Here is a 24562-nt window from a genome sequence, read left to right on the forward strand (position 1 = left end):
CAGCGACGCGAGCAGGGTGAGCGAGTAAGGCGCTCGTGGAGCAACACTTCCACATGGGCATGGTCGGAGACTGAGATACTCGAGTGGGACGCCGACATAGTGTCTTTAAGCAAGAGGTGGGAGACAAAAAGCATGTCGAAGCGGGAGTAGGAGCGGTGCGCGTGCGAGTAATAGGTGTAATCCTTCAGCCCCGGAGAGTGGTAACGCCAGACATCTACCAAGTTTAGAGCAGTAAGGGATTTTTTCACTGTTGCAGACATGGCCCCCACCCCATGAAAGGCTCCCCCACAGCGATCCAGCTCCGCGTCCCACACCAAGTTGAAGTCGCCCCCTACTATAAGGTCCGACCCCACCGGCTCAAGGTACTCCCGAATTATCCCGCGCAGGAAGGCATCTCGACCCTGCTTGGGGGACTAGAGATTGCAAAGTGTAAGTGTGCGGTGTCCCCTCGTTAGCTCAACCCTCAGGAACCGGCCCTCAGTGTCCCCAAGTACCTTCACGTCCCCCTGCAGAAAGCCCGCCCGACAGAAGATGGCGGCCCCCGCTGTCTTAGTGGCTGCTGAAGACCAAAACCGATGAGGGAAACGTGGGTAGGCCATTCGAGCTACATCAGCTTTGAGGAGATGCGTCTCCTGCAGGAAAATTATGTCAGGGCCCTGTTGTAGCAAGTATCTCCAGATCTGGTGCCTTTTACTAGGTGAGTTAAGCCCCTTCACATTCAGAGAAACAACCTTCCAGGAGGGTACTGTAGTCATGAGTACTGATCTGCTGGTGCAAGTATCCCCGCCAGAGTCCCCCACCCATCCACGGGTCCCCCCCGCCAGAGGGGTAGGAAGAGAAAAGGGAGGGAAGAAGGAGGATAGGGTCGGAAGTAATAACTGAAACCACAAAACGGCCAACATGGCCAACAAGGCCTATTCCAGTCTAGGGAGTGGCCAGGCACAGTGGCACAGGCTATCCCGGAGATGTCACTCTCCCAAGAATAGGAGTGGGGGTCCGTCATCACCATCACCGTGCACCAATTACACCAGGGGCAGCTCCGGGCCACCGCCCCACACATGAAGCCGCAGTGTCAACAGAAAAAGGGCAGGCATCCTTCCCACCCCACATGAGGTGGTCGTGGCTTTGAAGTGGGGTTCAGGACATACACTGGGCGAACAGGCAGCGAGCCCTCCCCTCCCGGGGGGCCCGCGGTATGAACAGTGCCGTAAATATGGGGGTTCACTTGGGGGCGGACTGCTGCGATCCCGCCTGCGACGAGCCCCCTTCCAAAGATGGAATATGTCGTATTATATCCTGTTTGTCCCGTGATGATCGGCTTGCAGCAGGGGAGGGAGACCGCCCCGGACGGCACACCCTGGACCAGCTAGGCTTGAGCGGGACGCGAGGCCCAGCAGCGCGTCGCGAGGGGCTGGCCGGCGGGGAGTCCGGGATCTGAAGCAGCTGCGCCGCTTCCCTGTATGAACGCAGCACCCGGCGCCTGGACTCCCATTGGAATATGAGGGCGAAGGGGTGACCCCATTGGTAGCGGATGTTGAGGTCCCGCAGCTTGTCAGTGATCGGTCTGAAAGCCCTCCGGCGTCGTGGGGGGCAAATCCTGGAACAGTTGGATCGGGGTGCCTCTGTAGATGATTTCAGGTTTGTCCCGAGTCGCCTTCAGGATGGCTTCCTTTTCGACAAAGAAATGGACCCATGTCAGGATGTCAGGGATGAGGCCAGGTCTCCCAGGCGGCCCAGAGACCCTGTGGGCCCGGTCTAAGGCCGGCGGCGAGGCATCATCGTCCCCCCGGAGTTCATGAAGAAGATCCGCCACGAATGTCATGATATCTGCCCCCTCCGCTCCAATCGGGACGCCCCGAATGAGTATGTTGTTGCGGCGCCCCCTATTTTCCAAATCCTCCTGCCGGATCTGAAGTTCGACATGCTGCTCCTCCAGGGTCGCAATCCGCTGCCAGAGGCGTTCCTGGTCCTCTGTGCGAGCATCGAGGGTCTTCTCCATGTCATCCACTCTGTCCCCAAGCTCCCCCACGTCCCTCCGGAGCTCCTTAACGCAGGCCTGGACCTCTGTGCGCAGCGAGCCAATTTCAGTCTTAAGGTCTTGCATAAAGAGCGCCATAAAGGACTGCGTCACCGGCTCAGTCGAGGCCCCCGCCCCCAGCGATGGGGGGCCCGCCGGCACCGCACCAGGCTTGCTCCAGAGTTCCTTCACCGTGGTGTCTTTAGAAGCCGCCGGCGGTTCCCTCCCTGGTTTAGTCCACTCAGGGCCCCTCCACACCGCTGCAACCACCTGGCAGGCCAGCCAGCACCCAGAGGCTCTCGGGCAGATCAGCGTAGTGCCCGACTCGTGGTCACTCTCCACTCCGGGCCCAGTGGACGTGAGCCCAGGTCGCAACGTCGCAGGGCGTGAACTCCGGGTCTAATGGGGGACAGGGCGCCGGGGCCCGCACAGGCAGAGTCCACCCTCGAGACGTGGGCGCCGCCAGTCCCTGATCCCACGAAGCTCCGTCTCAGGGCCTCCCCCGCTCAGTCATCAGATGTTGCAGAGTCCCAGGGTAATGATATGCGCCGCCCCCTCAACAGCGTCTGCTCAGCGCCCCCAGGGGATCCCGGTGCTCCCCCGCAGAAGGCCGACACCGTCGGGTGCCTGTCTATCACCAAGGGGCGGGCTCTCCACCGCCCAAGCAATGGGGGCCCAGCAGCAAGCGGCTCCCACAGCCCAAGGCCCCGCCAGGCCAACGCAATTCGGCCCCGCTCCACACCCCGATCAGCATCCAGGAGGTGGGGCAATCAAGAGAGCGGGGGCACCGCCGTCTCAAGGCGACACGCCAGACTTGGACCCCAGGTCACTCGCGATGCAGGGCGGAGGCGCGCCACGCCAGGCAGGCCCGGGGCGCGCAGGGAGGACAGTCGCAGGCCCAACACTCGGGTGATTTTCGCAGATCCGGGGCGGCAGCGCCACAGCAACCCACAGCGTCAGAAGCAGGCCGAGATGTCCCTGACAAAGGACTCAGGTCAAGCGCTCCAGTCTAAGCTCCTTCGCAGCTCCGGTCGCCTCAGCAGCTCCGCCGTCCCCAAAGCAGGCAGTGCTCCCAGGGTTCCCCGGTGCAGGCCTCTCGATAGCGGTCGTGGTCTTCCCCGCCTCCGCAAGCCGTCCTCCCCCTCAGCAGCCCGCAGGACAAGGAGCTCGGGCCGCAGTCGCCCTTCGCCCGCCTCAACTCTATCCAGGCCGCTCACACTGCGCCTCCGATGGCCCCAGCTCCCGGCAGCAGAAGTCGTCTCCTCCACAGCGCCGTAACTCCGGGGGCACAAAATGGCGGGCGCGCCCTCACCAGCCTTGGCCGCCCCTCCAACGCCGCTGCTCCAGTCGAGCACCGAGGTCACCAAACTGCTGCTCCCCGGCCACCTCGTCCACACCCAGGACGTCAAGGTGTCTCCGCCGGCGGGCCCAGGCGCCCGGCTAGTCAGCGCAACTCCTCCACGGCACTCTGGAGGGGGACGGTCAAAGTGGCGGGTGCACCCGCTCCAGCCAGGGCCTCTCCCCGGCTTCGATCACAAGCGCCGCTATCCGTCAGCTCCAGGTTCCCCAAGCTAACCGGGGGCAGCCCGCTCCCCTCTGCCGCTTTCTCGCCCCCAGTGGAGGCGTCTCCCCAGCCGCTGGATCGCCGTTTAATGCAGTTGTCTCCGGCGGCAGCCCGGAGCCCCGGCAGCTCGCGTCTTACTCCATGGACAGCTTGGCCACGCCCCCGTTTCTTGTTTTTTTAATGTTTTTTCTTGTGACTCGGTTCAACCGAGTCACAAGTTGCCTGCCAACACTTACTTTTTTGAAGTGTTGGCAGCCAATCAGATCTCAGGCACGAAATCGGGAGGGTTTGCGGACCTACCGCAGCCACAGTTGTATATCTGAGAAATCTTTAAATTTCTCATGTACTACTGAACGGATTTACACCATTGAACAAAGTGCTTTGTGGACCAAGAGCTACCTTTTTGCCAAATTTGGTGTAATTCCGTTCAGCAGTTAAGTCTGTGTCTAAAGGTTCCTATGGAAATTAACAAGGAGAAAAAGCATTTTAGGACCCCCCTTTTTCTCGGCCCCTGCTTGAGCAATCACCCCAAAACTTTCAACACAGCAGCAGAAGTGAGTGGCGTGTTAGTTTTGATAATGTCACGAACATTCCTCAAACAACGCTAAAGATGTTGGCAAAAGAAATAAGACGGTCTTCCTATGGAAACTAATCCTAACTATCTACTGGAGACCGACACCAAAACACACACACACCGATACACACACCGACACACACACACACACACACACACACACTTTACATCTAAGCAGCCTAAGGTTGCTAACGCTGGTTGTCAGGCCTCCCTGAGTAGAAGTACGGTTTCCTAACTCTTACCAACCAGGCCTGACTTTAGCCTTAGAAGCCATGTTTTTTAAAATAGATGTCACCCTTGTCCTCACCTCACGCATCTCACTGTGTCATTTCTGCAGCACTAGTAATATTATTTGTTTATTTCCATTGTTATTGTTTATGCTGTTCTTGATAAGCTCCGTCACAAACTGTAACTGCATCTCAAGGTCCTTACGTTAGTTCACTGAACCCTGTTCATTCATAATAATTTGCTGTTGTTCATGGATCTTGTTTGCTACAATATCTCTGGATAACATTAGCACGGAAGGGTAAGAATAATTTTTCATGTTTTTTTTGGGTGGGAAAGGTTGTCTGCATGGTTATGGACATGTATCCCTGATCTGAGTGTCCTACTGTACTGATGTCTGGACCTCTAATGCTAATTTTTGGTGTCTTAGGTAAACACCGATCATGACATAGGCCTGTCTCACGGACTGCTGTCTTGTTGGACCAGGAGAGGCACCCAAAGCACTGCCCTCATAGTGGTGGAAGGCTACTGCCTTCACCAAGAGTTAGCAAAAGACACACAATTGATGTACGGAATGCACAACAAATCAAAACATTCACCTCCAGTCAAGAGATCTGCATTAAATCCATCATTCTTTTACTCACCATGCCACCCCAGTTTAGACCAACCAGTGCATTTGTCACCCCAAGTGGGACGGGTATGCTCAGACATGAGTCCTGTGCTCTCCATGCCACTGGAATCAAGCTATCCTGGCTGAAGAGGGGTGAAACCCCGAAACCGGTCCTAGGATGCTTGTTTCCAGTCCAGGGAGGACCTGGCCTGGCAGTTCGGGCTGGACTGTTCCCATTGGGCACAGGGTCAAGACTGATTTGCATATGGCTGGGTCAAATCTGGAATGGCATGGTGAGCAGAAAAACTGTGGATTTAGGCCCATATCTCTGTACTGGGGTGAATGTATGACATTGTTCTGCATTCTGTCCATCAATAGTTCTTTTTGCATTGGTCACCCCGAGTGGGATGGGTATGCCCTGACGTGGGTCCCGTGCTCTCCATGCCACTGGAATCAAGCTATCCTGGCTGAAGAGGGGTGAAACCCCGAAACCAGTCCTAGGATGCTTGTACTCCAACACTATTTTCTGCCCTGTGTCACCCCCCACCCCCTCCCGCAGTCCGTCACTTCTGGCACCCCCATCACCCCCTCCACTCCCGTTCGTGCCTTCTTAAACGCACACACTCCCATTTGTAATGCAATACGTCTTGCGTAAATGCAAGTCGTATTGAATTGCAAATGCTTGTTTTAAAGTAGTGCGCTGTCACAAGCACGCCCACCACGCAGTTTGTGCCACTGTGTGAGCGGGAGTCCACCCCGCATTGTGGTTGAGCGGGAGCCCACCCCGCATTCTGTGTTCTTTAAGGCGGGAGCCTACCCCGCACTTTGGAGCCAGAGAAAGCAGCGCGACCTGGAAGTCAGGCGCCTGTGCCTGGTTGTATGCAGGGCCCGAAAAGGAAGCGCGAAGATCGGACGTCCAGTATTCCCGGCCCACATGGTTGCAGACCATGCCGCGACAAAATGCACATGCTGCACAAAACAAGAGCACTGCTCTCCTCCGGTGTGCGCACCCAACTGAGCTCTCCGGCTCGTGTGACCTGCAACCTGCCACTATTCACAGCATCCTTGTGTGCCATGGCGCCGGCTCTTTGTCCAGCCCAACACAATGCTTCGTGGAACTTATGAAAGCACCGAGCAACCAGTTGAAGGCAGCAGATGACTGGTAGAGGACGCCAGCAAAATGTGTTATGAAACCTCTGGTTACACAAGCTGGAGTGAGCACAAGAGAAACTGTCCGCCTTCGACATACTACTACTCACGTCATCACAGCACCACAACACCCTCAACTCCTTTCGGGTTCGTATGTTTCTTATATTAGTATATCAGTAAATAACTGAGTGTTTGCATACATAGGTGGCTATGAGTAATCCTGATTTAAAACGGAAAAAAACGAGATAGCACCTTGATTGAGCTGACATATTTTCATTTTATTTTCTCATTTTTTTTCTCTCCGGTCTAAGGATTGTTAAAACTTTTCCATTCAGCTACTGCTTTCTGTTTGTGCGAGTTGTCATTGAGTTAAAACGCTAAAGCTCAGGATGACTTGCAAAAGATTGTAAGGTTCCACTTCGTTGAAAAAATACCACATTTTTGGGCTTCAATAAAACGAACATGGAATTAAACAAGTTATTAAATCTACTCAATTGTACGTGTGATTTGGTTAGGTGATCCATACAAGAGAGAAACATCTCACTGGAAGCATCTGCGCTTCAAATGTGATTTTTTTTAATTGTATTTAATGGGTTCCTTAAATAGCACTCCTGCAAGTGCAGTCTACATAGCAGCAGACATGGTACATAAGGGCATCACAATTTTCTTTAACAGTTCCATAGCACCTCCCAGGAAGTACTGTATTATGCTTTTGTTAATTCGTAGAGTGCACCGTCTGCCATTAGTATGTACTTATAGCTCGCCGTCTGTTGGATGGCGCCTTAGCACTCCATTCCGTTGGCAAACCGGACTCTGAGTCCTCTTGTGATATTATGTTGATAATATGTTCTGGGTACCGTGTTCTGGTCCATCTTTGGTAGGTCTTGGTGTCATGATCAGCTGTCTCCTTGGCAAGTAGCTTTCCCTTTGTGCCACAGTTAGAAGTAGGCTAGTTCTAGTGTTGCTGGCTGTATTGGTGTCTGTGTTGAGGGCACCATGATATACCATCAACTGGCATTGTGTTGGCGCTGTGGGATGTACATGGATATTGGGTCTAAATTTTCACTGTAGGGTATGTGTGGTTTTCTAGCAGAGTGTTTGGATCTCTACTGTCAGTTTTTTTTTGTTATCTTTATTGGGTGTTTTCAGCATACACAACACGGACTGTGGTCCGATTACAAAAGAGCATGCATCAGCGAGTAAATGCGATTGCAAAGGAAATACACCACAAAAAGTGTTCAGCCAGATCCCCCTCCCTTATCTGCTCCACAACTAGACAAGCCATGATGAATTCTGCTGTAAAGCAGTTATTGACCATGAATAGGGTTCCCTTCGGTAACTAATAATCAGCCCCTAGGCTCTGATAATTGGTCTGAATGATCTCTGGGCTCCAAATTAGCCCCGTATTCCCTGAGCGGACCCCAGAAATACAGTGGTCTCGATGTGTGTGGTAGAGCCTCTATATATACCTCAGCAGTTCCTCACATATATGATCATGTCTTTCAGCCAGGGCTTGAATTGGGCTATGCCTTTACCTTCCCATGTTATTGCCACCCTACGGCGTCCCAGCAGAGTCGCCATTCTTAGGAGCTTCCTATTAGGTTTAGGGGACCTTCTTCACATAACCTAACAATGCCATTATCGGGTGACTGTTACCACTGAATTCATCATGAAAACCAAGGCCTGCAGCACCCGAGACCAAAATGCATTATTGCTGAGCAGAACCATGCTAAGTGAAAGAAATCCACTCATGGGGATGAGCATCGGCAGCAGCTGGGGTCCTTCGAGAGGCCATACTTGATCATGCTTGACCATGCTATCAGGGGTGTGGTATGCCTGATGAAGTTATCTGTAATGTAGTAGCCTAAGTTTCCCATTGGAGGAGATCTCTTTGATCTGTGCGCAGCAGAATGCCCATTTGTAGCTGGTAACTTTTATGCCTAGATCTGATGACCGCTGCAGTCAGGCCTTCTGCTCTGGTTCGGAGGTTGCCTCGAGGACAGTGTGATACAGACAGGTAATCAGATGTGTTGGGGATGGGGTCTGTAGTGGGAATAATAATTCCCAATCTGGAGGGGCCTGAGGAAACTATGGGATGCGGCTTCGTAATGCATGTTTCAGGTTGAGGTGACTTAGCCCGTCTATCAGTGAGGCTGGTGTCAGGGACAGAAAGTCCTCCAGAGTTAATAATGTATTATTCGGGAACAGATCACCTAGTAACGGGAGCTCTTATCAGGTTTGCCTATAAAGTACAAACCAAGCCAAATGGACAGCATAGTGCTGTGTATATTTGCACAAAAAGAGCACATATGAATCCAGATTATGACCTGAGCAGACACCTGTACTATATTTTTCAGATTTGGGATACAGCCTACTGCTCTACATTAACGCCGCATGAGCATGATTACAACAGGAACAGCAATCAAAGATGGTGTCATGAGCAGGGTTTAGGCCTCAGGCCCCTCTCATTTTCTGAATGGTCCAAAAGGTGGACAATGTCCATTTAGGCGAGCTCTAGTCATTCAGTTCCAGACTTGTATTTTAGATCCTGATGACTCTTGTAGGTCTGAGTGCAGATGACCTGAATTCCTCTTTGCCCTTCCTTCCAAACGTGTTGACTTTAATTTGTGGCAAGAAATGACATTTGAGGGTGAGCAAATATAGGAATCTTAGCAAAGGACAATTAAGTAGTGTGGTAATTGTACTTGTATTTGGATTTATATAGTTCTTACTACCCATGATAAAGCGTTGAAGTGCTTTACGGCAAGTAGCATACTACTCCAAAACCCAAGGTTAGTGTTTAATCTAGTGGTTATTTTTGGTTATTGCAATTAATCATGTGCTCTCAAGAAAAACTGCATTGGCACATTCAGATGGAGGATGTGCACAGCAGGTGCAGCCCAAGATGGGCCCATGTAAAGCAGGAGCAGTGAGCTTCTACCTAAACCGTTAGAAATAAATACACTAGAATTGTGGTACTCCTAGGTAATGAGAGATCTCCTGAACCCAGGCTACAAAGTAGCATCTAAAACTAAAATAACCTTAAAAAAAACCCGATTCTCTATAGAGGTAGAAAATTGCTACCTCTGCCCCTCATCTTTGTCATCCTGAAGTGGGCAAAAGGAACAAATGATGGACGGAATGCTGACCAATGCAAACAGTCACCCCCAGTCACAAAGATTTGGGTTTAATTCATTGTTCTTTTGCTCAACCATGGCAGAGGTCAAAGCATATTAGACTGGTTACCATATTAATTTGACTCCTGTGGCCGGTGACTCCAAATTGTTGGATAAATATGAAGGAAATCAGTAATTTGTGTGGTTACGGTGGGAGTGATCCAGTGCTATTATGGTGTCTTGATGTATGCATTTCTTATGAGATAGTGCACTTAATTATAATATGGAAATGAACGTTCTGCCTCCCGCTGCTGTGTTCTATAACGTATTTGCTGATTATTCTGCCATGTGCTATGGCTGTACCTAAAGTCCAGTTATGCACTCTGAAGGTATTGCTTGTTTTGTTGTATTGCTCGCTTTTATGCACTCTGTTTCCTTTGTATGTGTTTTGATATACTTGAAAAATAGTAAAGATCTAAAAAAAAAAATGGTGCAGTATGCCAGAGCCTAAAACGTCTAATTGTAGATTCCTCAGACAGAGGCAGCGTGTGATCTCCTCTAGATTGTCTTACCGCTGAAGGCTGTGGGGTTGTAGTATTAAATCACATTTAGTACACTTGGAATTAAATAAAAATGTGTACTTATTTCTAGTAGGCTCCTGGTTGGCTAGAAAAATGAAACATTTCTCAGATTAATGTACTGGATCATTTGTGACTTGAAGATTCCTGTTAAGTAACTCTTTTCTCAGCATCTGCGGCTGCTCAAGACCTGGCAGAGGTACACATATTAGCTGTCTCAGAAATCTATAACATAGATGCCACCTGTGCCCTGCTTTCAACAGATATCCTCTAGGAAGCAACATTATTCTGCGGTGCAGCCACTCTCACCGCTCGCCCCCTCCCATCCACATCACAAACTCCTATGCAGCACTGTTGGGTTGAGAAAGGTGCTCACGGTTGCTGATATAAATGGACGCAGATAACCTTCATGTGCATGTAGCACTAATGCCACAATACGTGGAGAGGTGCCTAACTCCCTGACTGCCGGCGGTGCAGGTATATCCATTTTCACACCCTTCCTCCATATCCTAAAACTCAGTGGACATGCCTAATGCGGAAATTCCAGTATAACTAAAAGAATAGACCAATCTAGATGTTAATAAGCCGGCAGTCGGCACTAAAAAGGTACATTCACCGTGTCAGATTATTTACATACATTTGCCACATAATTCTAGTAGCCCTTACAATGGGAAGTCTGTACAGAGTGGTTTGTGGGCTGTCGTTAAATTAAGTAATTTTTAATAACATAACAAACACATTGGCAGAGCCAGTAGCTCTGGCTAAACACTTAAAAGGTCCCAACGGCGAGACCGATTGCATTGCAAATGCTTGTTTTTGATGTGCTGGGAGCTGACTTACCTTGCGGACACATTGCCTCAAGAAATTGAGGTTTAACACTGTATCCAATATATCAAAACTGTGGGCGTCCTGTTGAGTGTCAAAACTTGAGGGCCCCACCGTATCCACAACCCCACAGTGGCATGATGTAAATTATGCCAGCCAAACTCTAAACTAGGCCCTAACACAGGCACTCTGAACAGATCAGCCTAGCTCTCTCCCTCTCGCGACAGAGAGCCCACATGGCACCAATCTGCCACATAGGAACTGACATGACAGCATGACTCCAGTTTCCTGACTCCAACAACACCAGCACAAGAGACATTTTCAATAAGAATATTACCTATAGGCGTGCTGCGCTCTCAGGCACTCCAGATCGCCACTGTAGGGAAACATGTCCTCGTATTCAATAAGCAGCCCAGTAGCACCAAGTGCACGGAATAAAGGAAGAACCTATTGGGAAAAATACACCTGATGGTCAATCTGCAGTCAAACAGCAGAGTCGACAATCTATGCCACACTGAGTGCAGATGTAGGAGGCATGGAAAATGTAAAGGGCATAGCAGGTGGCGTAAGACAAAAATCTCCAAGTCCATGCATAGTCAAGCACACAGGGATGGGTGAGAATTTTAAATCTTTAATGGGACTCGACATGATCCCAGCCAGTAGAAAAACAAATGCAATAGTGGGATCTTAACTGGGGATTTGGCGTACACAGGCACAGCTCAATGGTCAGCACGAGCGTAAAAAGCAGTGAGAGCACCGATACAGATATAGAGGAATAAGATGCACAGAGGCCATTTGAATTTAAATCGGAAAAGCAGGGACTCTCTCAAGGTAAATGGACTCCTAAAAACCAGCAGTTCATACCTAGGCCTCAGTGACATCTCTACCTCTGGTCACTGTTGTCCTCTGCATTAGGCATGATGTGTGATGATTCAACAGACCACAACCCCCTTCCATTACAGTTTAAAGGCCACGTTACTGGCCACCTGTAGCATGAGTAAACAGATGAAGGAGAGACCTCACACTGAAAAAACAAAGAAAGATACATTTAGACATACGCCTTACCTGTGCTAAGTACGAGACCCTGGGGGGAGCCCCTTTCAGGTCAAGGTGCACCAACTTCATTCCCAGCGTTGAACTATTTGCCATCTTCACTCCCGCCGTGTCCAGTGCCAGCAAGTACTGGTGTGCGATAAATTACCAAAGCTGGATCAGGTGCGGGTCATCCTGTGACTCTTGAACCCTGCAATACAATTCCGCTAAATGGGTTACAGTTTGCTCCTTGAAGACACTGTCACTCACTCGGAGCGCCTTTTACACTTTGAAAATGAGTTTCACTCACTACACGTTCTTACACCTCAGAGAAAAGTGATTATATGCAACGTAAATAAATGGATCCATCTCAAACCACCGCCCCCCCCCTCTTCTGTCAACGGTAAACTTGTAAATTGTGAACAAGAACATAACCAAATCTCGTAGCACTGTGCTTTCTCTGGTTAATCGGGTTACCAAGCAGCGATTTCGGAACAGGAAAGATAGCTCACTGAATTGCACGATGTCCCTAACATTTATTGTGATTTGCAGGTTTCACGTTTGGATTCCAGCTACGGAAACCATGTATTTTCTTTTGTGTGTTTGGTATCTTAAGTAGCATTAAATAGGATAAAAGTGTATGTAGTTATTTACAGTACTTTGACGCATGGGAATTGTCTTACGAAGTACTATATAAAAAGAGTTATTAAAATGAAATAGGGCACTTTTTTCAAGGAAGATCATTTTCAATGACTACTACTAACTCAGGATATGGTAGCGCCAGTTGTTTCAAGTGTTTAAAGGCAGGAACGTGGAGTTATGAGCATACAATTACTGTTATTTCTAATGGTGTTAAGTTTCCAGGAACACAGGAGGCTGAAAGGAAACGAAGAGAATTCAGACAAGCTAGTGCCTTTGAAATGTCAGCGTGGTTGGGGGGAAAAGGTCCATTACATCTCAGATTTCGCTACCCTAAGCCCTTGGCCTCCCAGTGCCACCGATTTGTCAGGGGTTCTCAAAATCTCTCAATCAATCCGTTCTCCTAAGGGTTTGTTTTTATTACAGCGTGAGTTCCCCCACGACGCATTTGCTTTCTTACCTGTGTAAAGTTTATTTCTCAGTTTCGTTGTTCCTTCTGCCTGGCCTGCGCCCCACTCAATACGTAGCCTCCCGCTTTTCTGTTGGTAGGTGGCTGCTGCACCTATGCTCCAGTGTATTTAAAGTCTTCTTCCTGGTTTCTGTAACAGCGATTGAACTTTGGTTCCATTATCCGGCGCCTGAAGGCTTTCTGGCTCCCTTCTAAGCTACACTTTGTCACATGAGTCCCATGGCTTTAAAAGCTTGGTCAATAAGCCCTTTAGGTTTTTCTAGACAATCCTACTAATTTAGCAAGGATTGCATACAGCACTAACAGCCTCACGTGTCCTGATTTTCCATGGACATTCCCTAATATTTGTCAAACTATTAAATACTGAGTTGCTCTGTCCTCAGAATCTCATCCCAGACATTCCAATGACATAAAATCAACCTCACCGTTAACACTTTAATATGAAAAGAGGCATCCTACTGATGGGTGATTTTCATTTGCATTTTAAGGATCAATCAATCAATCAATTAATCAGGGGATTGTAAACGCGCGACTCACCCGTGAGGGTCTCAAGGCGCTGGGGGAGGGGGGGTTGTTGCAGGTCTGCTTAGACGAAGAGCCAAGTCTTGAGGGTTTTTCTGAAGGTGTTCAGGGAGGTCATTCCACGTCTTAGCTGCAATGTGGGAGAAGGATCTTCCGCCTGCTCTGGCTCTGTGGATGCGCGGGGTTTCGGCCAGTGCGCGGTTGGTGGATCGGAGGTTTATTTTCTGTACGTGGAAGTTGATTCTGTCGATGAGATATTTTGGGCATTTGTAGGCGTGGGTGAGGATCTTGAGGGTGACTCTTTTGTCCACGGGGAGCCAGTGGAGTCTACGTAGGTGTTGGCTGGTGTGTATGTGCTGGGGGATGCCTAGGGCAAGTCTGGCGGAGGCGTTCTGTATTGTCTGTAGGCTGTGGAGTAGGGATTTGTTGATGCCGGCGTAGAGGGCGTTGCGGTAGTCCAGTCTGCTGGTGATGAGTGCGAGGGTGACCGTCTTTCTTGACTCAGGGGGGACCCATTTGAAGGTCTTGCGGGGGATGCGGAGTGTGTTGAAGCAGCTGGAGATGACAGCGTTGACCTGTCGGTTCATGGTGAGTGATGCGTCGAGTACGATGCCAAGGTTTTTGGCTAGGATAGGAAAGATATTCTGGTAACAGCATTATCCTCATTGTGTGATGAGTCTTCACAACTATCAGAAAAAAACACTCACAGTAAGGAATCTTTCCTTGATCAGGTTGTTATCAGAACCTCCTTCAACAACTGTGGATAACTATATGCAAGCGGACAGGTCGGATCACTTTAAAATTCCATTCTTTATCAATGTCTTCAAAACATCACTTGCTATCTCATCCCAAAACATAAGTATGTGTGGAGCAGAAACGCTAAGGGCCCAATTCACAAATGCTATTTTGTAGTTCATAAAGTAGTACTACGCAAGTACTACAAAATATAATTCACAAACTCACGACCGGACACATCATTCCCTTTTATCTTTCTTGTGCGGATACATTCTCACAAGTAGGTATATGTTTTTGTAGTAAATATGGGAGGAACAAGGAGTGGTGGGAAAATTCCAACACTAACTATTAAATGGGAGGCTTTAGGAAGATTAAAGATGGGGTTTGAGTGACATGCTAATACACACACCCACAAAAGAGTAAGATAACTGCAATTCACAAAATACACTTCTAAAGTTACTACAGGCCTATAGGTGTCAAAAACAGGTGGAAGTGCACTCCAATCTAGCCTTGAAGCTAGTCATATACCATTCATGGGCAAATCTTGATACTGCAATACACACCATAGGAACTAGTGTTAAATTAATTAAATTAGGGGGCATGGCTGGGAGCGTCAAAATGGCTGTCGCACTTTAAGAGTGCTCCGGACCCCTCCATCATCCGCTCCCATCCATCAGCCATCAGGCCATATGACATGCTGAAATAGTGACAGGAAGTACCAGTGAGCACCTCTGCCTCGTGGTGAGGGCTCCCAGAGTGGCCAACGACCCCGACTGACCGGTTCCTCTGCCTGCAGTGGAGGGCACAACCTGGCCCAAAATGGCGACCAATGTGGGGCGAGTGCTGCCGTGTTCCCATGTTCCCTTCGGGCTGCCGGAATCAGTGACTTCGCTGCCTTGGGCAGCTCCGAGGGATCGCTGGTGGCTTTTGCCTATTGCCCGGTGCTGGTGAGAGGTGGTCTCTGGCCCAGAACTTTATTCTGACGCTCTGGTGCCGGGCCTATTTCCCCCGAAGCTGGCAGCTGCAGTGGCCCGCGAGGACTGAGGAGGGACGTAGCTCAGGTGAAGCGAGCGGGCCCCACCCTCATTAGTGTTTGCTGAGGGATCCTTTACAGCAGATCGACCCATGGGATCCTGGGGCCATACCATCCCCCCTAATTCTTCGTCCGCCCGACCTCCCCTGGGGCTTCTGGCAAATGCACCCTGGCGGTGGCACAAGACCGGCCAGAATCCTGATGTGTTGGGCCCTGATCTCCAGGCATGCTGCTGCTCGTGGCTGGACCTGTAGTCCTGAAGCTGACTTGCTGCCCACTGACGGCTCGTGACTTCCGCTGTCCTTCTGTCAGTTCTGCCAATTACGCTTGCTGAGTCTGATTGTCTTGGGGCCTCAGGGTACACCCTTTACACAACTCTAGGCCCTTATTGGAGTCCACTTCTTGGGGTGGGGGAGGCCTTCTGGACTGCTATGCCTCCTTCACTTGTGGCCCTGTGGTTGATCCTCCCCTTTCTCTGGCTGTGGGGACTGCTGAGCACCCCGATGGGCCATGCCTACATGTAAATAAACCCTATTCCATTCCTCTATATCCTAGGGTCCCTCACACCTGTCTCGTACTGTTCCAAGGAGCTGCATGGCCATAGCGGTGGTGGCGGAGGGGCACATTCCCTTACGCGGGTGCAGGGGATGGCTGCGCTAGAGGTGAAGTATCCTCCCTGAGACTGTGTTGCCTCAGCCACTATAGAAACCAGTAGTGGGGCCCGCGCATAGGCAAAACTACTTTCCCCAGGTGTGGAAGGGGGCGGTGTGGCTCCTTGCTGCTGCTGAGAGTGGGGCAGCCTCTGCCCATGGCTGTTGATGAGGCCTATGACCTGAGACGTTGAAGCCCTGCTGTTCTGAAATCCTGCTGGGACTCGCAGTCTCTGGGCCTATGGTGATGTCCCCTGACCCTCTCTGACACCCATGGGGAGGCGACAATCACTTTGGGCACGAGCCATTATTCCAGTTGGACAGGGTAGCTACTCGAGCCAAGTAGAGGGAAGGCGGCCCGAGTGAGTGAAGAATAGTCCTGCATTGTTCCTTTTTGACTTTGCCCCCCCTGCTTTCTATAGTTCTTCACTGCAGTGACAACTGGTGATACTCCTCCCAATAAGTTTGATGGGCTCCATTGCTGTGTTCTGTGAGCCTCACTTGCCTGAGCGGCAAAGGCCTTGTCTTCTATAGGATACTGCCCCCTCTGCTCTTCTCCTCCAGCCTTGTTACCTATAGATTACAGGTGGTGTCCAGCTCACATCTGGCTGCTCGTGCTGCTGTGGGGGCACAGCAATCGCGCCAGTTTCCAGAAGACCCTAGCGAAGTTGCCGAAGAGCAACCATGCGGAAAGACAAAAATGTAAAGCCGCATTTATCTCAGCCCAATATCAATCAGTTTACTACCCCCGCTGGAGTGGCTGGTGGGGAGATTACCAAAAAGGAAGCCCATGGAAAGATTTAGAAAAAATCCTTTGGGCAATGCACTTGTTCTAAACCGTGACGGAGAACAAGATTGGAGAGGTCCGGGTCGATGTAGCGCTTCTGCGTCAGGATCTGCACAATGCCACTAGTAGAATAATGGAGGCCGAGCGACACCTTTCTACAGTCGAAGACGATGTTACAGATCTGAAGGCGAAGGTTGCCAGTCTCCTCACTCGTACTAACAAACTGCACAGACACGCGGAGGACGCGCAAAAATCGCTCGAGACGCAACAACCTGAGATTCGTAGGTTTTCCGGAATAGGTGGAACGTACTCAACCCGCTGAATTTCTAGAGGAGTTGATTAAGAGTTGGGATTCCGGCCGACAAGCTGTCGCCCTGGTTTGAGATCGAGCAAACCCACAGGGCACTCACTCCTAAACCTCCACCTGGTGCATCACGCCGCCCCTTGATAGCTCGCTTCTTTAATTTTAAAGATAGCAACAGTATACGAAGAAAGGCACAGGGGGTTCCAGGCCTCAGAAACCAGGACTCCAGAATCCTTATATTACTGGACTACGCACAAGAAGTACAGGCTAAGCGTAAATCCTATGACATGATCAAACAAAAACTCTGTGCTCTCGTTTACCATATATGCTCCTATTCCCGGCGCGCCTTAAAGTGATCCACAAAGACAAGGCACACTTCTTCGAGACACCAGATCTGGCCTGGGAATAGCTTACAGAGGAGAGGCTGCTCTGCTGTTCGGGTCGTCTCCCTCCCCAATTACCGGAGCATCGGCTAAGACTGATCCAGGAGTGACCCCACAACGTATGAGAATCTGCACTCGCTCCGAAGGGGCTGAAGTAGTGTGCAAGTTGCCTCTCCAGCTGTGAGTCCTGGGCCTCCATTACAGCAGCCGCCACGCGAATCAGGGCACGATGCCGGGGATGGAGGGGAATCGCATGCCGCACAGCAGGAGGATGATAGAATGAGCAGGTCGCCTTTGTTTTTTCCTTGACTGGGCCATGTTTCGCTTGGACTTGGATGTGGTGCGGGACAAAGATACTGCAGCTACCACACGATAATCCGATTGGCCGCACTCTGCTAGTCCTACCAGCGTGTTGCCCCAAAGAATTGTGGTCCATGAAGTAGCGTCGGCGGGTACGCCTATGCCAAAAGTTTAAAATGAAAATGAGTGTCGCGTTAGCCATCCCTGGACACGTGTTTCGAGGTAGTTGCCTCTCGTCAGCAGGGAGTAGGTATGTGTGTGGGGTTGCTGAGTAGGCTGCCAAAAAATATTCTCAGGTAAAGTACCACTCAAGGCGCGCAGGTGCGTAGCCAAGGGCTCGTCAGCCCCACCGGCTCAAGGGAGCCTGAATATAAACAAAAATCCGATTGCCCGCACTCTGCTAGTCCTACCAGCGTGTTGCCCCAAAGAATTGTGGTCCATGAAGTAGCGTCGGCGGGTACGCCTATGCCAAAAGTTTAAAATGAAAATGAGTGTCGCGTTAGCCATCCCTGGACACGTGTTTCGAGGTAGTTGCCTCTCGTCAGCAGGGAGTAGGTATGTGTGTGGGGTTGCTGAGTAGGCTGCCAAAAAATATTCTCAGGACACGACACGAGCATAGGCGTATCCGCCGACGCTGACTACAGGGACCACAGTTCTTTGGGGTAACACGCAGGTAGGTCAGCAGTGTGCGACCATTTTGATGTAACTATTGAGCCGGGGAGTCGACGGACTCAGGTTACGCACCTGCGTTGCTACGAGAGGTACTAGACCTGATAATGATTTTAGCAGCTTACATTGCAACCCTGCACTCTTTCCTACTCCCTGCTGACGAGAGGCAACTACCTCGAAACACGTGTCCAGGGATGGCTAACGCTATTCACACTTGCACTCACGACACGAGCATAGGCGTATCCGCCGACGCTGACTACAGGGACCACAGTTCTTTGGGGTAACACGCAGGTAGGTCAGCAGTGTGCGACCATTTTGATGTAACTATTTAGTGGCTCTCTGAGCCGGGGAGTCAACGGACTCAGGTTACGCACCTGCGTTGCTACGAGAGGTACTAGACCCGATAATGATTTTAGCAGCTTACATTGCAACCCTACACTCTTTCCTACTCCCTGCTGACGAGAGGCAACTACCTCGAAACACGTGTCCAGGGATGGCTAACGCTATTCACACTTGCACTCACGACACGAGCATAGGCCTATCCGCCGACGCTGACCACAGGGACCACAGTTCTTTGGGGTAACACGCAGGTAGGTCAGCAGTGTGCGACCATTTTGATGTAACTATTTAGTGGCTCTCTGAGCCGGGGAGTCGACGGACTCAGGTTACGCACCTGTGTTGCTACGAGAGGTACTAGACCTGATAATGATTTTAGCAGCTTACATTGCAACCCTACACTCTTTCCTACTCCCTGCTGACGAGAGGCAACTACCTCGAAACACGTGTCCAGGGATGGCTAACGCTATTCACACTTGCACTCACGACACGAGCATAGGCGTATCCGCCGACGCTGACTACAGGGACCACAGTTCTTTGGGGTAACACGCAGGTAGGTCAGCAGTGTGCGACCATTTTGATGTAACTATTTAGTGGCTCTCTGAGCCGGGGAGTCGACGGACTCAGGTTACGCACCTGCGTTGCTACGAGAGGTACTAGACCTGATAATGATTTTAGCAGCTTACATTGCAACCCTACACTCTTTCCTACTCCCTGCTGACGAGAGGCAACTACCTCGAAACACGTGTCCAGGGATGGCTAACGCTATTCACACTTGCACTCACGACACGAGCATAGGCGTATCCGCTGACGCTGATTACAGGGACCTCAGTTCTTTGGGGTAACACGCAGGTAGGTCAGCAGTGTGCGACCATTTTGATGTAACTATTTAGTGGCTCTCTGAGCCGGGGAGTCGACGGACTCAGGTTACGCACCTGCATTGCTACGAGAGGTACTAGACCTGATAATGATTTTAGCAGCTTACATTGCAACCCTACACTCTTTCCTACTCCCTGCTGACGAGAGGCAACTACCTCGAAACACGTGTCCAGGGATGGCTAACGCTATTCACACTTGCACTCACGACACGAGCATAGGCGTATCCGCCGACGCTGACTACAGGGACCACAGTTCTTTGGGGTAACACGCAGGTAGGTCAGCAGTGTGCGACCATTTTGATGTAACTATTTAGTGGCTCTCTGAGCCGGGGAGTCGACGGACTCAGGTTACGCACCTGCGTTGCTACGAGACGTACTAGACCTGATAATGATTTTAGCAGCTTACATTGCAACCCTACACTCTTTCCTACTCCCTGCTGACGAGAGGCAACTACCTCGAAACACGTGTCCAGGGATGGCTAACGCTATTCACACTTGCACTCACGACACGAGCATAGGCGTATCCGCCGACGCTGACTACAGGGACCACAGTTCTTTGGGGTAACACGCAGGTAGGTCAGCAGTGTGCGACCATTTTGATGTAACTATTTAGTGGCTCTCTGAGCCGGGGAGTCGACGGACTCAGGTTACGCACCTGCGTTGCTACGAGAGGTACTAGACCTGATAATGATTTTAGCAGCTTACATTGCAACCCTACACTCTTTCCTACTCCCTGCTGACGAGAGGCAACTACCTCGAAACACGTGTCCAGGGATGGCTAACGCTATTCACACTTGCACTCACGACACGAGCATAGGCGTATCCGCCGACGCTGACTACAGGGACCACAGTTCTTTGGGGTAACACGCAGGTAGGTCAGCAGTGTGCGACCATTTTGATGTAACTATTTAGTGGCTCTCTGAGCCGGGGAGTCGACGGACTCAGGTTACGCACCTGCGTTGCTACGAGAGGTACTAGACCTGATAATGATTTTAGCAGCTTACATTGCAACCCTACACTCTTTCCTATTCCCTGCTGACGAGAGGCAACTACCTCGAAACACGTGTCCAGGGATGGCTAACGCTATTCACACTTGCACTCACGACACGAGCATAGGCGTATCCGCCGACGCTGACTACAGGGACCACAGTTCTTTGGGGTAACACGCAGGTAGGTCAGCAGTGTGCGACCATTTTGATGTAACTATTTAGTGGCTCTCTGAGCCGGGGAGTCGACGGACTCAGGTTACGCACCTGCGTTGCTACGAGAGGTACTAGACCTGATAATGATTTTAGCAGCTTACATTGCAACCCTACACACTTTCCTAATCCCTGCTGACGAGAGGCAACTACCTCGAAACACGTGTCCAGGGATGGCTAGCGCTATTCACACTTGCACTCACGACACGAGAATAGGCGTATCCGCCGACGCTGACTACAGGGACCACAGTTCTTTGGGGCAACACGCAGGTAGGTCAGCAGTGTGCGACCATTTTGATGTAACTATTTAGTGGCTCTCTGAGCCGGGGAGTCGACGGACTCAGGTTACGCACCTGCGTTGCTACGAGAGGTACTAGACCTTTTAATGATTTTAGCAGCTAACATTGCAACCCTACACTCTTTCCTACTCCCTGCTGACGAGAGGCAACTACCTCGAAACACGTGTCCAGGGATGGCTAACGCTATTCACACTTGCACTCACGACACAAGCATAGGCGTATCCGCCGACGCTGACTACAGGGACCACAGTTCTTTGGGGTAACACGCAGGTAGGTCAGCAGTGTGCGACAATTTTGATGTAACTATTTAGTGGCTCTCTGAGCCGGGGAGTCGACGGACTCAGGTTACGCACCTGCGTTGCTACGAGAGGTACTAGACCTGATAATGATTTTAGCAGCTTACATTGCAACCCTACACTCTTTCCTACTCCCTGCTGACGAGAGGCAACTACCTCGAAACACGTGTCCAGGGATGGCTAACGCTATTCACACTTGCACTCACGACAAAAGCATAGGCGTATCCGCCGACGCTGACTACAGGGACCACAGTTCTTTGGGGTAACACGCAGGTAGGTCAGCAGTGTGCGACCATTTTGATGTAACTATTTAGTGGCTTTCTGAGCCGGGGAGTCGACGGACTCAGGTTACGCACCTGCGTTGCTACGAGAGGTACTAGACCTGATAATGATTTTAGCAGCTTACATTGCAACCCTACACTCTTTCCTACTCCCTGCTGACGAGAGGCAACTACCTCGAAACACGTGTCCAGGGATGGCTAACGCTATTCACACTTGCACTCACGACACGAGCATAGGCGTATCCGCCGACGCTGACTACAGGGACCACAGTTCTTTGGGGTAACATGCAGGTAGGTCAGCAGTGTGCGACCATTTTGATGTAACTATTTAGTGGCTCTCTGTGCCGGGGAGTCGACGGACTCAGGTTACGCACCTGCGTTGCTACGAGAGGTACTAGACCTGATAATGATTTTAGCAGCTTACATTGCAACCCTACACTCTTTCCTACTCCCTGCTGACGAGAGGCAACTACCTCGAAACATGTGTCCAGGGATGGCTAACGCTATTCACACTTGCACTCACGACACGAGCATAGGCGTATCCGCCGACGCTGACTACAGGGACCACAGTTCTTTGGGGTAACACGCAGGTAGGTCAGCAGTGTGCGACCATTTTGATGTAACTATTTAGTGGCTCTCTGAGCCGGGGAGTCGACGGACTCAGGTTACGCACCTGCGTTGCTACGAGAGGTACTAGACCTGATAATGATTTTAGCAGCTTACATTGCAACCCTACACTCTTTCCTACTCCCTGCTGACGAGAGGCAACTACCTCGAAACACGTGTCCAGGGATGGCTAACGCTATTCACACTTGCACTCACGACACGAGCATAGGCGTATCCGCCGACGCTGACTACAGGGACCACAGTTCTTTGGGGTAACACGCAGGTAGGTCAGCAGTGTGCGACCATTTTGATGTAACTATTTAGTGGCTCTCTGAGCCGGGGAGTCGACGGACTCAGGTTACGCACCTGCGTTGCTACGGGAGGTACTAGACCTGATAATGATTTTAGCAGCTTACATTGCAACCCTACACTCTTTCCTAATCCCTGCTGACGAGAGGCAACTACCTCGAAACACGTGTCCAGGGATGGCTAGCGCTATTCACACTTGCACTCACGACACGAGAATAGGCGTATCCGCCGACGCTGACTACAGGGACCACAGTTCTTTGGGGCAACACGCAGGTAGGTCAGCAGTGTGCGACCATTTTGATGTAACTATTTAGTGGCTCTCTGAGCCGGGGAGTCGACGGACTCAGGTTACGCACCTGCGTTGCTACGAGAGGTACTAGACCTTTTAATGATTTTAGCAGCTAACATTGCAACCCTACACTCTTTCCTACTCCCTGCTGACGAGAGGCAACTACCTCGAAACACGTGTCCAGGGATGGCTAACGCTATTCACACTTGCACTCACGACACAAGCATAGGCGTATCCGCCGACGCTGACTACAGGGACCACAGTTCTTTGGGGTAACACGCAGGTAGGTCAGCAGTGTGCGACAATTTTGATGTAACTATTTAGTGGCTCTCTGAGCCGGGGAGTCGACGGACTCAGGTTACGCACCTGCGTTGCTACGAGAGGTACTAGACCTGATAATGATTTTAGCAGCTTACATTGCAACCCTACACTCTTTCCTACTCCCTGCTGACGAGAGGCAACTACCTCGAAACACGTGTCCAGGGATGGCTAACGCTATTCACACTTGCACTCACGACAAAAGCATAGGCGTATCCGCCGACGCTGACTACAGGGACCACAGTTCTTTGGGGTAACACGCAGGTAGGTCAGCAGTGTGCGACCATTTTGATGTAACTATTTAGTGGCTTTCTGAGCCGGGGAGTCGACGGACTCAGGTTACGCACCTGCGTTGCTACGAGAGGTACTAGACCTGATAATGATTTTAGCAGCTTACATTGCAACCCTACACTCTTTCCTACTCCCTGCTGACGAGAGGCAACTACCTCGAAACACGTGTCCAGGGATGGCTAACGCTATTCACACTTGCACTCACGACACGAGCATAGGCGTATCCGCCGACGCTGACTACAGGGACCACAGTTCTTTGGGGTAACATGCAGGTAGGTCAGCAGTGTGCGACCATTTTGATGTAACTATTTAGTGGCTCTCTGTGCCGGGGAGTCGACGGACTCAGGTTACGCACCTGCGTTGCTACGAGAGGTACTAGACCTGATAATGATTTTAGCAGCTTACATTGCAACCCTACACTCTTTCCTACTCCCTGCTGACGAGAGGCAACTACCTCGAAACATGTGTCCAGGGATGGCTAACGCTATTCACACTTGCACTCACGACACGAGCATAGGCGTATCCGCCGACGCGGACTACAGGGACCACAGTTCTTTGGGGTAACACGCAGGTAGGTCAGCAGTGTGCGACCATTTTGATGTAACTATTTAGTGGCTCTCTGAGCCGGGGAGTCGACGGACTCAGGTTACGCACCTGCGTTGCTACGAGAGGTACTAGACCTGATAATGATTTTAGCAGCTTACATTGCAACCCTACACTCTTTCCTACTCCCTGCTGACGAGAGGCAACTACCTCGAAACACGTGTCCAGGGATGGCTAACGCTATTCACACTTGCACTCACGACACGAGCATAGGCGTATCCGCCGACGCTGACTACAGGGACCACAGTTCTTTGGGGTAACACGCAGGTAGGTCAGCAGTGTGCGACCATTTTGATGTAACTATTTAGTGGCTCTCTGAGCCGGGGAGTCGACGGACTCAGGTTACGCACCTGCGTTGCTACGAGAGGTACTAGACCTGATAATGATTTTAGCAGCTTACATTGCAACCCTACACTCTTTCCTACTCCCTGCTGACGAGAGGCAACTACCTCGAAACACGTGTCCAGGGATGGCTAACGCTATTCACACTTGCACTCACGACACGAGCATAGGCGTATCCGCCGACGCTGACTACAGGGACCACAGTTGTTTGGGGTAACACGCAGGTAGGTCAGCAGTGTGCGACCATTTTGATGTAGCTACCACACGATACACTGACATTTCCATTGTACAAATGCTGATGATGGCATGTAAAGATTGTACGTTATGGAGGGGT

At 50.7% G+C, this 24562-nt stretch overlaps 1 protein-coding gene across 7 annotated transcripts in view; it reads right to left on the minus strand.

Moving 5' to 3' along the window:
* HEXD (hexosaminidase D) overlaps nt 1–24562 on the minus strand; it is a 167312-nt gene that overhangs the window by 131023 nt on the left and 11727 nt on the right. For 5 of the 7 annotated variants that reach the window (XM_085616862.1, XM_085616858.1, XM_085616861.1 and 2 more), the window contains exons 2-3: nt 11724–11901; nt 10996–11105 (exon numbers count right to left, since the gene is read on the minus strand). In XM_085616862.1, the coding sequence (XP_085472988.1) occupies nt 10996–11105; nt 11724–11807 (194 nt within the window). In that variant the 5' untranslated portion in view covers nt 11808–11901. Of the gene's footprint in view, nt 1–10995; nt 11106–11723; nt 11902–12789; nt 12950–24562 lie in introns of those variants that run through there. The other 2 variants (XM_085616857.1, XM_085616863.1) reach the window with 2 other exon arrangements.

The sequence above is a fragment of the Triturus cristatus genome, chromosome 7, assembly GCF_964204655.1.
Source record: "Triturus cristatus chromosome 7, aTriCri1.1, whole genome shotgun sequence".
Classification (NCBI taxonomy): Eukaryota; Metazoa; Chordata; class Amphibia; order Caudata; family Salamandridae; genus Triturus; species Triturus cristatus.